Source organism: Centrocercus urophasianus, unplaced genomic scaffold (genome assembly GCF_019232065.1).
Source record: "Centrocercus urophasianus isolate 14NV4802_14NV808 unplaced genomic scaffold, USGS_Curo_1.0 seq_31, whole genome shotgun sequence".
Classification (NCBI taxonomy): domain Eukaryota; kingdom Metazoa; phylum Chordata; class Aves; order Galliformes; family Phasianidae; genus Centrocercus; species Centrocercus urophasianus.
The window spans coordinates 1,930,921-1,945,428 of NW_024884878.1; the positions used below are offsets into that span (position 1 = coordinate 1,930,921).

The 14,508-nt window shown below is 38.1% G+C and overlaps 1 protein-coding gene across 5 annotated transcripts in view; it reads left to right on the forward strand.

The window, feature by feature from the left end:
* The window catches only part of LOC122166059 (synuclein alpha interacting protein), an 80,516-nt gene extending 66,640 nt beyond the window's left edge, over positions 1-13,876 (forward strand). For 4 of the 5 annotated variants that reach the window (XM_042829551.1, XM_042829553.1, XM_042829554.1 and 1 more), the window contains 4 exons: positions 4,386-4,478; positions 6,951-8,013; positions 9,712-9,782; positions 13,385-13,876. In XM_042829551.1, coding sequence (XP_042685485.1) covers positions 4,386-4,478; positions 6,951-8,013; positions 9,712-9,782; positions 13,385-13,469 — 1,312 coding nt within the window. In that variant the 3' untranslated portion in view covers positions 13,470-13,876. The remainder of the gene's footprint in view (positions 1-4,385; positions 4,479-6,950; positions 8,014-9,711; positions 9,783-13,384) is intronic. The other variant, XM_042829555.1, reaches the window with a different exon arrangement.
* The last annotated feature ends 632 nt before the right edge of the window (positions 13,877-14,508 follow it).

Genomic DNA, 14,508 nt, shown 5'->3' on the forward strand with positions numbered 1-14,508 from the left:
TGGAAAGGAAAAAACACCTACAAAGGAACTGCTGCCCATGCAGGAGCAGGCACAGTCCTTGAGGGCAGTGGAGCCCTCGCATAAGTCCATTCCATATCAGTTGGATCCTGAATAAACTGAAGTGTGCAAAGCACTAGAGTACAAGAAGAGTGAGAAGGAAGGAGAGAAGCTGCTGCACACTGTTTCAGACCTATGTCATTCACTGCATTCCTGAAAAGAGTGAGTGTAATCTGCAGTGATAACATGGGGATAGGAGAGTTGCCTAGAGTGAAGCCTGACAGTGAGGCAGGAAAGGTGCTTGGAGCACAGATGAAAGTGGTAAAAGCCCAAACAAGGGGAAGTTAGGTGTTTTATATGTTTTCCTATTTTTGTTTCCCAATACATAATCCATAAAAATTCATGCTAATTGTCTATAAATTAAATTTATCAAATCTGTTTTGCTTCTGATGGTAGCTGATAAGTGACGTGCCTGTGGTTATCTCAACACACTTCAATTCTTCCTAATTTTTGCCCCTATCTCATGGAGGTGGCTGCGTGGGTGCTTGCCTGCCACCCAGAGCCAACTCACCACAGCAATTCAGTTTTTATTACCATAATAAAATGAAACTTAAAAATAAACAAATAGTGCCATTTTATTATAATCAGATACCTGTTTTGTAATTTTTTAGGAGAGAATGGGTAGTATTAGTTCTCTGTCCTTACAGGTCTGCATAAAAATCCAAGTATAGCATGAAGTGCATGCCTGGAGCAACTTCTCAAGGAGCCTCATCTCTAATAATGTAGGAGAGTTTATTGGCTGCAGCACCTCTAAAAATCCCAACAGCATCTGAACAAAGTCCAGTTTACAGCCTAAGTCATTTTAAACTGTTCTTACGTAGGAAAAGATCCTGCTTGGGCAGCTGAGCTAGTTTTGCTGTATTTACTCCATCTATTTCTACTGGTGTTCATGGACATTATTATAGTTATATTCAAATCATGATGGATTACTTGACTGTTCAGGATAGTACTATCAACACACTAACCCTTATCTGCTTCCCTACTTTTTCTCAGCTACTGTAAACATGCGTTGATTGTACACACTGCTTAATTTTCTGGGCTCCTTATCAACAAGGCATAAGAAATTCTCTGAATACTGTATGCCCCCAACCACTAGAAGACTGAAATGACTGATACTGTGCAAGAAGAACAGAGTACAGAAACTGTCTTAAATCAACACCTTACAAGATCTTTCTTCAATGGTCTGAAACCAAAGAAGAGATTAATATATTTCATTCTCTTCTTATGAGCTCTTCCAGACAACACAAAACAGTTCTATTCAGAAATCACCCTAATCCGTCACACTCTCTGGAGTCATTCCTGAAGAGAAGTCACAAAAGCAAAACAATAAAATCACAGTCTGCCAAGGTCTTCATGTCTTACGGATCTTTGATCCAAAGCAGTTCATTTTAAAGATGAAAAACTGCAACAACAACTTTTGAGTTCAATCTAGGTCCCCTTTCAGCAAAGATTTTATGAAAGAAGGAAACTATTTCTAACTAGAAAATTTCAATTAAATCTTCATAGGAGGATTAACTGAGACTGTTCCAAGAAAATGAAGAAACAAAAAAAATCTTTCTGTAGTTAAAAAAGGAAAGTGGCCCACAGAAATAAATAAATAAATAAATACATCTGCTACTAACTTCAAAATAAATCTTTGGTTTTCATCTCTTGCTAATTACAGAACTTTGGTCAAACCAATACAATTTTCTGAACAATTTTCTGAGAGAACCCAGTATAGTCACAAAAATTTTTCACAGATCCTATACAAAGTACTGGTTGTCGTTCTGCTTTCACACAACTCTGTAGGCCTTACCAAGTCACTGTCTCACATTTTACAATTTGCCATGTAGAAAGGTCTGAAGCTCTGACTGATGACAAGTTGAATGTGATCCAGCAGCATGCCCTGGGGTGCATCTGGTACAGCACTGCAAGCGGGCAAGGGAAGGGATGGTCCCACCATGTACTTGAGTACTGCGTTGAGTACAGACATGGGCATGGAAGGACATGAAAATATTAGAAAACATCCAAAAGAGAGCTACAGAAATGATGAAGGGTCTAGAGGACAAAACATATAAGGTTCCTTGGTTTGTTTGACCCATAGGAGATTGAGAGGTGGCTTCATCACAGCCTACATCGTCCTAAATAGGGAAGCAGAGGGGCAGAGGCATGGAACAGGCTCCTCAGAGGTGTTGTCACAGCCACAAGCTGCCACGGCTCAAATAGTGTCTGGATAATAGTGTCAGACATAGGATTTGGATTTTGGGTGGTCCTGTGTAGAGCCAGGAGCTGGACTCAATGATCTTTGTAGATCCTTCCAACTCAGAATATTCTGATTCCATGATTCTATTTTCTAGCTATTATTAAGGCAACATACTATGAATGATGATACTTCATTAGATAGTGCTTCACTACATTCCCTATTCAGTAACTAAACACTCTGATTTCATTTAGAGGTTCAGAATTATCTAAGGAGAGGTATCAGGTTCCTCACATAGCACCTAGTGGGATCATTGTCTAAAATACAGCCCTACGAATTTGGTATTGAATACATTAAAGACTTTCTTACTTGTAATTCTGCAGTGGTCTTGTCTCCTGAATCAGACTCATTTTAACACTTCATGTTGTTTTTCCAAGGAGTTCAGATCTCTCATTTTCAGTGTTATCATAGGTATGTATGTTACATTTCTCTGGAGAAATGTCTGGCAGGATGTGTGTGTTTCTGTGTACTGTGGGGTGTCCATTAACAAGTTGAACTGTGAAAATGAAGGAGATGTTGATTCTCTTAGCACAATAAAATGTTTAACTGCAAAGAGAATGTTAACACTGTAGAAGAGGTGTCATACATTTCCATTAAAGCTAAACGTTTGAGATTTAGGTATTTAGAAATAGAAGTTGAAGAACACATAAAAAGAAAATCAAACAGATAAACCGTATCACAGTCTAATCTCAAGGAAAATTTCTTTGGCTCTCAAATGAGAGTGTCTGGGGAGTTGCAGTGTAAGCCAATGTTGACAGATGGTAGGAGTGATTTTAAAACAGTGTGAGGAAGTGTGTAGGCAAGAGAAAGGAAGACAGAAAACTAAAGAAAGTAAATATGTACATAAAACATGATCATGTTGTAAAAAGTGATGGCAAGGCAGCATGTCAAGATCCCACCTTTATTTCTCTAGTATTTCTCAGATCCACACTTTACTTGTAACTGATACATTAGAAGTAAAAGTTTGGTCAGCCTTGTAAGTACAGCCATTTGGATTCTTTCTGGCTTTGACATTGCCAGTTATATTAAGTTATTAAGACTGCATTTGGAACATAGTTAGATCTTCTGCTGATGGTATGTGAACTGAGAAAGAATCCAAATCAGTCTTGGAGAACAATACTGGATATGTAAGTCTAATGCGAACAAAAGTACTAGAAACATATTAGTTCTGCAGCAACAAACGTAGAACATGAGTGAAACAGACGAGGTCATATTTGCCTGCTGGGTTCTTATTTTTCCTGATCAGGTAATTAAACCAAACGTACAAATTGCATCCCAAGTGAAAGACAGTTTATATGCACAAATGAAAAGCTGAAATGAAAATTACTGTTTTCTGGTAGTTTCCCAATAATTCTATCTAACTCTGTGGTATCTGGGGGCACTGAAACTTACATTACCAAACAAGACTGAATGTTGTCTTGTGGTCAACAAGCTAAAGGGATGTTTTGATATTAAAATAAAGGATCCAAATTGGGAAGGGGTGGGGATGATGAGAACTTTTGTGATAAATGGATCTATTCCTTCATTTTCATAGCACTACTTGAAGATTTGCAGATTACCAGCAGTTTTACCAGCCCTTTCCAGTAGGCTAAGACTCTCAGTACATTTGCAGGGAGAAAAGGACAGAGTGGTTGTTTTGAACCACTGTTTAGCTGAGTAAAAGCTATCCACCGAATACAGGAAGTAATTTCTTACTCTGTCCCATTGTTCTTCCTTTTCACAATCAAGAGCCATGTGGCCCTGCTGTTGCTCTGAAATATGTTCATTTCTGGAATTGTATTTTCTGTAAGTCACTTAGTTCCCATGAGCTATTTATGATCCCACATTTGTCCTTGTACAAAGTTTAATAAGTAATCTCTCACAAACAAGTGCATCTTTGTGTTGCTATTGTACAGTGATCACAAAATGCCCTTAGGATTTTGGAAGTACAGAATCTCTGCTCATGCTGTTATTTATAAACTCATGTCTTTATCCATTAATCTTACCTGTAGGTGAAGAAGGCTTATCTTTGGAATGCAGTGTTGAACAATTTATCCTGTAGATTACTAACACTGACAGTTATAAAACTCAAGATCACACTGTCTTGCAGGCAGACAGTAGAACGTGTGACGTTGCAGAACCAACTCCAACAACTTTTAGAGGCCCAGCGATCAGAGGGCAAGTCTCTGCCCACATCCACAAGGTAACATGACTGGAATTTTACTGTAGCATGGATTTGCACAGTTATCATGAGAAGTTGTGATCTGTCTAAATAATAGATGAGTTCTGTCGAAGTGAATGTGCATCTTTTACCCTGTGGGCTTGAAGCTGAGAATTTGAAAGTGTGTAACGTTATATAAATATTGAACATGTTGATTATGGAATTAATAGTTTCAGTTTTTCCCCAGAGTTAAAATCAGATTTACAGTGGAATAGATTGTATCTTTGGTTAGATTAATAGCAGAGAATCCTAGAAGCCCTTACAAATGTAATACGAAAGTGTGACCTTGTGCTGGTTCACCATACCTACCAGCTGTTACTCATAAAGACAGTTACCATCAAAACATGCTGTCAGAGTAATAAGATCCTTAAGCTCATTAAATCTTTTGCCTGCAGTAGCTCTTATAAAAGGCCAAAACTCTAGAAATTTTACATATTATTTATTCTCTGTCCACGCAAGTCCCAGAAGTCGACACAGCCTTAAAGAGGAAGAAAGAGACCCTTCCAGCAGACACACAGCTTAGGGCCTCCTGATCTGTCTCTTAACTTCTGCCACAGATTTCCAATGTGGTGCATGGAAATCAAGTAAGCACACAACCTCCCTCTCAAGATGACACTGAAAGGAATAAAATAATTCAGGTGCAAATAGGGCTCAGTTTACCATTACCTTCTAATTCAGTTTCCTCTGCAGAAGGTGCACACAGTGTTTTCCCTTGTTTCATGGAGTCTCAAGGGAGTTAAATATATGTTAAAAGTAGAAATCCAGCTTAATTAAAACTTCTTCCACTGACATTGGTGGCCTGAACTCTGGGATGTCATGTATGAACCTGCAGTAGCGGTGACTGTTTTCTGTTCGATCTTGCAGAATTTTATGCATTGCTTTGAACAAGTACATCATATCCCTGAAGTTCATCCGTCAGTATTTCAGACAAGTGCAAGTAGTTACAAAATAGGTAATAAAGACATTGGGATTGGCGGTGCACTTCTTTAAAGGAACTTTGGCTACAGAAGGGATTAAAAATCCAAATTCCTGCTGAAGCAGACAACCACACTGGAAAGAGTCTTTTTGTCCTTTATGTTAGTACTCATGGTCTTTGTACTTCATGTCTGCCAGCTCAGCAGGGACAAAGGGACCAAACGCTGTCTTCCAGCTCATTTGGTTTCTGTGATTTTTGCTGGCTGGACTTTCCATGTGGTCTTTCATCTGAGTACTTGTGAGCACCAGGACAGTTTCAGTATCAGATAAAAATAGGTGAGAGCAGATCTCTCATCATTCATTTTTTCTGTAAGAGAGTAGGTTTCAACATGGCTGTAGTTAAGTGAGTTTGAAAATGGCAACCTATTATTTTGAATTTGTTTTCATGGATGGTTGCTACTTCTTCTAATTAGAACTGACTTTGGGATATTGTCATCTTATAGACATCATAGGCAGATGTTAATCTATGAGAATCTAACAGACCTGTTGTCATTATCTGTTTTATATACATGTAAATTCTATTTTGGTTTGCCCATTTTCCCACAAGGATAACTCAAAATGGACTGAAGGTGGATACTATATTCATGTGAATTTTGTACACAGTTTATGGACTTGGCAGAGAAGAAAAACAGAGAAGAGACAAAAAAAAAAAAAAGGAAAAAGAGATTTATTGATTCACTGCTTCACATCAACCTTAATTTTTCCACTTTACCCTTGTTTAAAGAAAAATTGGCTTAAAATAAGAATGTGGAGCATCAAAATCTGGTATATATCATGGGAAAAGAAATGGCCTGTGTAATTTCTATTTCTATTTCCATTTCCACTTCCTTACTATATATCATTTGCAGTGCTAAAATTAATTTATTGATCTAATAATACTGAAATAAATTAATGTCACTATTCACCTGCTTTTCAGTATTTCATGTCTGAAAAGGTTTGAGCGTAAACATACATGAATTTTTATGAAGTCTTATTTGGCTGCTGTCAGATGAAGCTTATATTTATGAAATCATTGCTCTACATAGAGCTGATACTTAGCAGTATTTAAAATCTTTATCTTATCTTTTAATCTTTATCTTCTGTTATGTGGGGTGACTTGAATAGTAGGCATTTGCCCTTTTGGCTTTTTTTTCACCTTCTAATCTATGATGTCAGTTCCCACAGAAAGGCAACAGTAGTTTTGCAAAAGTTTCTCTGATAAACAAGTCTTTGGCATTGACATTATTCTTTTTCTTTTAAGGTTTTTCCTTTGTAAAAGAAAGTGGAGAGACTTAAGTTCTAATTAGAAATGGAAGCAGGGTTACATCCTTTTCTCTGTAATCTTCATTCTAGCATCATAGTAATGAATTCCACGTGAGTAGTGAGAAAGAGGACAAGTAACAATAAGCTGAGACAGACTTGTAAACGGGAAATGACAGTTTTGCATTTTATATGTGCATTAATTTGGCCGTGGTATTTCCTCCTCTTTTTTTCTTTAAGCTCACCATCATCCCCTGCCTCCGGCAAACCCCAGTGGAAACCATCTGAAGCAGATGAATTGTCTCCACCAAAAAGTAAATTGAACGCCCAAGATGGGATTCAGATTCTTGGCAGCTTGGGAACTTCTAGTCGCACTCGAGCCAAGATGAAAGATGAGGACTCAGATAAAATCTTGCGCCAGTTGTTGGGAAAGGAAATCTCTGAAAATGTCTGTATGCAGGAAAAACTGACCTTGGAATTTCAGGATGCTCATGCATCCTCCAAGAACGTGAAGAAGATTTTGCCAGAGAAAAGGGAGCTGAAGTTAGCCAGACTGAGGCAGCTTATGCAAAGGTCTCTCAGTGAGTCTGACACAGACTCAGCTAATTCTGAGGATCATAAGAACACTCCTGTGAAAAGAACTGACAAACTAAGGCCTCAACCCATAGTGGAAAGTGTTGAGAGTACAGAGAGTTTGCACCTGATGATTAAGAAGCATACTTCAGCAGCAGGGCGCCGCTTCCCTTTTAGTACCAGAGCTTCTAAGTCAGTGGATGGTCACAGCCCTTCCCCTACTTCAGAGAGCAGCGATCCAGATAACGAGGCTCAGTATCAATCTGGTACTGTACCTCAGGGCCAGTTTTGTGGAGACAGCTCTCCTTCCAGCACAGACGGTGCTGCTGCTCAAAAGGTTGCCACAAGCCCTAAGAGTGCACTTAAGTCTCCATCTTCAAAACGCAGAACCTCGCAAAATTTGAAACTCAGAGTGACTTTCGAGGAGCCTGTGGTGCAGGTGGAGCTAGCTGAGGCAGAGCTAAATGAGGAAAAGGATAAAGAACGGGGCAAAGCACTTTCACGGGCTCCACCCACCACTGGGGAACCATCGGGGGACCAGCTAAAAAGGCCTTTTGGAACCTTTAGATCCATAATGGAGACACTGAGTGGTAACCAAAATAATAACAACAACTGTCAAACGGCAAACCTGATCAAAACCTCATCGACGCTGCCTTTTTCATCATTAGGAAGAAAGACAGCAGACAGCAAGGGAAACCCAGCAGCTCTGACAAAAGGAAGAAACAAGCCAGTGAGTGCACTGAAAGGAGCCTTTTTTTCCTTCTTTTTAAGTAATGAATGTTTGACAGCTTCTTCTTCCTACCTTCCTACAGCAAAAGGATATACACAAGTAATTTACTGTATTTGAGAAGTAGAAAACCAATCCACTGTTTTAATTTTAGAAGGCTTTTTTGAGGAGTAGCAGGCTTTGGTACACTACCAAAGTACATAGTCCATACTTTCAGTGCACATGGTGCACATATTCTGTACTGAAAGCTCTCCACGCAGACATGATTCATCTGGAAATGATATTAGATGTTGCTCTGAGTGAGAGGTCATAAAAACAGAATGCCATGTTCGAATGCATGGGATTTTCTGCACAGTAAATACCTGCAGGACTAGACCAACTATGCTCTATGCACATAATGAAGCCAACAGGATGAAAATTAGTGGCAGAATGTAAAAACAGCGGAAGAGGTTCTCTCTGCTTCTATGCAAGCTACAGCCATCCCCTAAGTATCTAAGCTGTCAGTACCCAACCTCCTTTGCAGCCTCCTCCCCAGAGCACACGATCTTCCCTTAGCAGAGCATATGGTTGGTCTATAGCAAAATGGACTGATTCCCCTCTCTGCAGTGGGCAGTGTGCTTTTGGGGATCACAGCAGAATGAGGGATGTCTCCAGTTATAAGTCTAGCTCTTCTGCTCAAAATCAGGGAGAAAATAACTTGAATAAATGTATCTTCCGAGAGTTGGAGGTGGGAAAGACTGTGAGCACAGTGTGTTTGTGGAGCAGAGAGAAGTTCAGGTATCTGGAAATCTAATAAGGAAATGAGTGAAAGGCAATGGTAGATAATTTAATCCTCTCTGAAAGGCTGTGTGGAAGGGGGGTGGATGGAAAGACATGAGGCAAAAGAGTAAGTTCAAGATGAAAAAAAAATAAAGAATGTAAGGCAGACTAGATGTAGGAAGAGGGATAGTGAATTATATACTGCAAAAAGTATGATGAGGTAATGGGAGAAAAACACAGGAAAATCTTAGGCACAGAGCAGACAACATGAATGTGGAAAAGGTACATCTGAAACAGAGAACTGGGAAACAGTAACAAATCCATATTAATGGGTGCTACTGAAAGCACATGGTATCAGAATGTGAAGTGAATTGAAAATTTCAGAGGAGGTCTAATAGGCTAAATTGAAGTGGAAGTGTATTTATTAAAGTTCAGTTGGAGTCGTGGTATGAACTGCTAATTTGCATATCACTCAACTGAATTGCCATAGAAGTCTTTTCTTAACCCAGTAGCAATTTATTTTTCAAAAGGATGGTTCCAATTTTATGGTGATAAAGAATCTCCCTTCAAAGGCATTCTGATGGAGTGCAGTCTCATGAGTGTTTTTCATAGATCCCAAACAAGTTTAAAGAGTTGAATAAGATAATTCTAACAACATTGTCACTTGCACTGCAAAATGCACATCACTTGTGAAAACTCTGCTTGTTTTTGTTGTTGTTATGAACATCAGAATTATAGAAGGAATATATTTTCATACCTACCTAAAAGACCACAGCATATACCTCCAAGAAGAAAAAGATTCAGCCTGATTTACTAACTTAAAAAGAAATCTGTTAAAATGCTGCCATGGCCATTTGACTGCATGTTTTGATAGATTTCCTAGTTATGCATGTGGGAAGCTCAATGCATGTTTCTGACTGATCTGATATTGTACTTCCTTAGGGGCCTTGCTTCAGCCACACCAATCTTTCCTCTAGCACACTGAATGAAGAACATCTGTGTAACTATGCTTGGTATGTGCATGGAGATATTTATCATCTCTGTTGCTTTGTCTTCTCAAATTGCATGCGTTTTCTAACTTCATAACTGAAATAACAGAATTGATTGATGCACAAGAAGGGAAATAAATAGATGAGTAGAACATCTCAATTCCTAGAAAAGCAGAAATTTATGAAGGATTTTTGCTGATGTCACCACTGAGCTGGAGATTTCAGTTCCAAGCAGGCGTAAAAAATAGTCACGCTCATAAATCCACTAGAGAGTATAGCTTACTTTGGCTGAGTATTCAGCCTCTGTTGAATGAAGTGAAGTACCAGATGACATTGGAAACTAAATTTCCTCTCATAAGGTGAACAGAAACACCACAGTTCTTCTCTAAATTGAGAATATAGAGAACATGAGGCAGGATGCTGTACGTTAAGTCCAGTGCTCTCCTGCTTTTATAGATTTTTCTTACTCTCCCTCAGACTTTGAAGTTAAATCTGCTTTTGAAAAGTTTGATGACTTTGACTGCATTTAAACTCTTAAATGTTTTCCATGAGGGCTAATCAGGCAGATGGAGACCAGTCCCTCAAAGTACATAAAGACATGTTGGAGAAAACATTTGACAAAATATACGTTTGTTTTACAAGCAAATTACTTTTAAAAATTAGCTCTCATCATTTATCAACTGTTCTAAATTAGTGAGATGATCATGGTTTTTTGTTAAGCTGAGACGTAAATCCTTTCATTAGATCTGGAAATGACTGTATTTCTCTTCAAAATTATCCATTTGAAGAAACTTCTGAGAAAACTATAAGCTAATCATGCTGCAGTTCAGAAGCTTAAATTCCTCACAAGTTACTTTTTTTCTAAAAATCTAATGAATTTTTTTGTTCACTTTTTTTTTCCTACTGTCAGGAGCTTCCCATGTTTAAAAACTTAATTTCCATAAAGCGAAGGAAGGGAAGTTCTGAAATCAGCAGCAAGATTTATGTGAATCCAGAAGCAGAACTGTAAAGTTTCCTAGAACTTTAATTGTGCTGTGAAAACAAGGGAAATTCCAGCATAGAAAGCTGCCTGCAGAGCAGCAGTTTGAGGGAGCATCAGTGAACAGCCTCCAGTACCCACAGTGTATCCAGGCTCATACACAGCCATAATCTTGTTCTTTTGTTGGAGCCATCCCATAGATTTCATCAGTTGCTGTAATTTGCTGTTGCTTTATGTAAACTCTTATGTGAGCAGGGTGGCAGTTCACCCAAGGCAATAAGAGAGAGTACAAATTGGCTGCAGCTGGGCCCCTACATGTAGCCATCCATGAGGCACTGTGATCCACCGTGCCATGGAGCTGCTCTACTTCTCCATGCTCCCATGGCAATGGAGCGTATGGAAAATCAGAGTAGAAAACAAGGAGCGTGCAATTGGAACTCAGCTTCAAGGTGCAGTTATTGTACCCAGAGACTAGGACAGAAGTGGGCAGATTGTGTGCCAGATTAAGTGGCATAAGATTTCTAAAGTTCATGTAAAAACCTTTTGCTCTTCCCATAAATCAGAATGCAGGCATGCAGCCTCTCAGAATTTCCAAGCCAGCCTTTGTGGTATTCTTCATTAGGCTGCTGCATGCTGCCCTCTACCCAGTGAAACTTTACTGGAAAATCATCACCCTCAGATGCAGTGCCAGTCCTGCGTGTGTTGGGAAGTCTGTATAATTACCATCTTAGAAAAGTTTTTAAAAAACAGCCATTCTGGAAAATAGTGCAGTTTTTGGTGTTTAAAACCTGTGCAGATAGTTATATTCAGAGGCTTTATTACTGGACACAGTCCTGAAATTGTTTTAACTCTAGATCTCTTGTATTTGGGATTTTATTAGCATATTCTGAAATCTGAAATTGTTCTGCAAAATCTACCTAGAATCAAATTATGTTCTTGTCCATCTATTATCAGGTTCTTTTTCTTCAGCTTCTGTTATTGCGTTTGTTTTATTGTTTCAGGATGTACTCAGGTACATGCAGGCCACGTAGTTTATTTTATTCAAGTTGGTTACAATGAATAGTAGAGAATAATATCAAAGTTTCTAGAGTCCTTTTGAAAATTGAGACACCCTATTTTTCTTAAGGTTCTAGAGTAAATTTGAGATGTGTGAAACATCTTATGACATATTTTCTCCTTTCAGAAGGAATGGTTGGTTGCTTATATATTACGATGCCAAGCAAATGCTTGTACTTTTTTCCATCTCTCATGTATGCCAATAAACTGGCTTTTTTTCCCACCCTTTAACTAATGGAAGATCTGCATCATATCAGTAACTCATCATATCAATACAAAGCCTCTTATTAGCCGCAGCTATCAGTAGCTAAAACTGCTTCATACATCAGGATCAATTAGCTGAATCTACTGTTAGGTTTCTATCAGACAGTATGCTGGGCATGCCTCTAAAGTAGCAAGTGGATCTAACCTTCAAAATTTCTCACTGCCACGTATAGTGCTGGGAAAATTCCATCTTCATCCCAAATGTGAGTTCTAGGAAAAAGATGCTTATCTCTACATTTAATAAACTAGTTATGATTCAAACTAGTGCAGTGTAAAATCAGTGTAAAAATAATTTAAGTCTTGACCCACAGAATTTACGGATGTTCTTTTCTGAGTTGCAAGTTTCTAAGTTTAAGACAAATATTTTGCACACAACCTTGCCATTTGGTCCAGGTTTTTTACCATCAGGATCTATCCTTTGCAACCACTATCCAGCTTGTCATGGTTGCATTGTGGGAGCTTTACTGCAGTAGTTTCTGAAAAGAAGACATAATTTCACTGAAAGTTGCCATGGGCTGGACAGTCGGTCCAAAATCCTTCATCTGAAAGGTTAATTGAAGAGAAGGAGAGTAGGCTGGGGTCTCGGGAGAAGGCAATGTGAAAGGAACTGAAGAAACAGCGTTTAGTTTTCCTACCTTAACTAGAATAATATACACAGTTGTCATGTACATAATTGATAGATTATAAAATTAATGGTTTTAATTAAAGTTTACGTATGGTGGAAATAAAAATATACTGTAGATAAATAATTGTTTTCTGTGTATGTAATAAAATTCATAATTGTTTCAACTAATATGTAATTATATTGTTAAATGTGATGTAGTCCCAGCATTAAAAAGAGGCATGTTTTCCCTACTTCTTGAAGCAGACGCATAAAGAAAGTCCAGCAAGCTACCTTCTGTAGATGAGTTCCTTCCATGTAGTGTAAGGAACAAACACAACACAGGTTCTGTTTGTTGCAGTGGATCCTTTTGTCTCTGTGTTGCTATTTCCTGAAAAATGTAAGAGGTTTTAGGCTTTCTGTCCATTATTTCCAGAACATTTAGCAGCATACTAATTAGTGTTCTGACTTAAACAGCTCCTCATCTTTCTATTGCTTTCCATCTTTGATTGCAGAATAGAAGCTACATGAAAGTCAGTAATAATCTGCAATATTAAGAACTAATGTGTGTAGTACCTGTCTAGATAAATAAGATTAAAAAAAAAAAAAAAAAAGTAGCTGAGAGTTCAATATTTGCAAATGAAATTAAATAGGGAAAACAAGCACAAGACAAATCCTTCTATGTTGTTAGTGTCACTATGTAATTTTCTTCTTTTTTCTCTCCAGGCATGATAACATCAGTAGGAAAAGCCAGAAGTCTTACAGTCAAAAGAGTTCAGAAGAGACGGAGCCGCAGGAACTCTTCCTCTAAACCATATCTTGTGATGTCTCACTTTGTCTGAAATGCCTGAAATGAATCCCTTTGAAACACTGATATGAGACATATCCCTCACCAGCAAAACAGCAACTGTTAGGATGCCTTAATTCGTAGCAGTTAGACCATATTCAAAACTTTTTTTATGATATATGCGTATATGTAACTTGTTTGTAAACTGTACTATGTAAAGGCATGGGTGAGCAAAAGCAACAATTTGAGAATTGCTGTGACACAGGCAACCTCCAAAATGTTGGGCCACAAAACACATTTTGTACTTTGTCTCTTGCATGGATATGTTGTCATATATCTTTTGTTCCCTTTGTCAATGAAATATGCTGTCAAAGTTTCAGTCAGGACTCTGCCTGCTCAGCTCTTCAATGAGACAGAGGCAAAAGCATTGATTCAAGTAAGTTTTGTTTGTTTTTATTTCTACTTTTTGTAAAAAGGAAATAAAGACACTGTTAAATAGAAACGCTGAGTTTAAATATTTCTCATACTTCACTCTTTTAAGCTTCAGGTATTGTTTTTTCCAGATACATTTGATAGTGAGGCAATATCCAGCATTAGAATTTTAGTACAGACATTCCTCTGAATGTTTATTTAGTAGTCCCCTTTCAGACTTAAAATATGTAGAAAAAGCAATTTTAATTGCTTTTAAAAAAAGCATAAATGCAATTTTAAATTACTGTTTATTGTTACTTGCCAAACACTGGCAATATGCTTGGCTCACCAAATGACCATGACCATGCTCCTTCAAAGCTGTCACGATCCTTTTATTGAATTCACTTGGAACCTTTTGGAGAAAGTAAATATTCAACATCTTATTGAATTCATTTTGTTTCTTGTAAATTATCAGTACATCCTGTGGGTGTGTCAAATGCAGCACAACATCAAAAACAGGCTAGGAAGCAGCCTTCAGCTGAAGCATTAATATATACCATTTGCTTTATTATGATTATATTGAGCCATTTGAAGACTGGTGTGGTTTGATGAGGAAGATCTACATACATGAGAATTTATTTTCGTGGCTGGG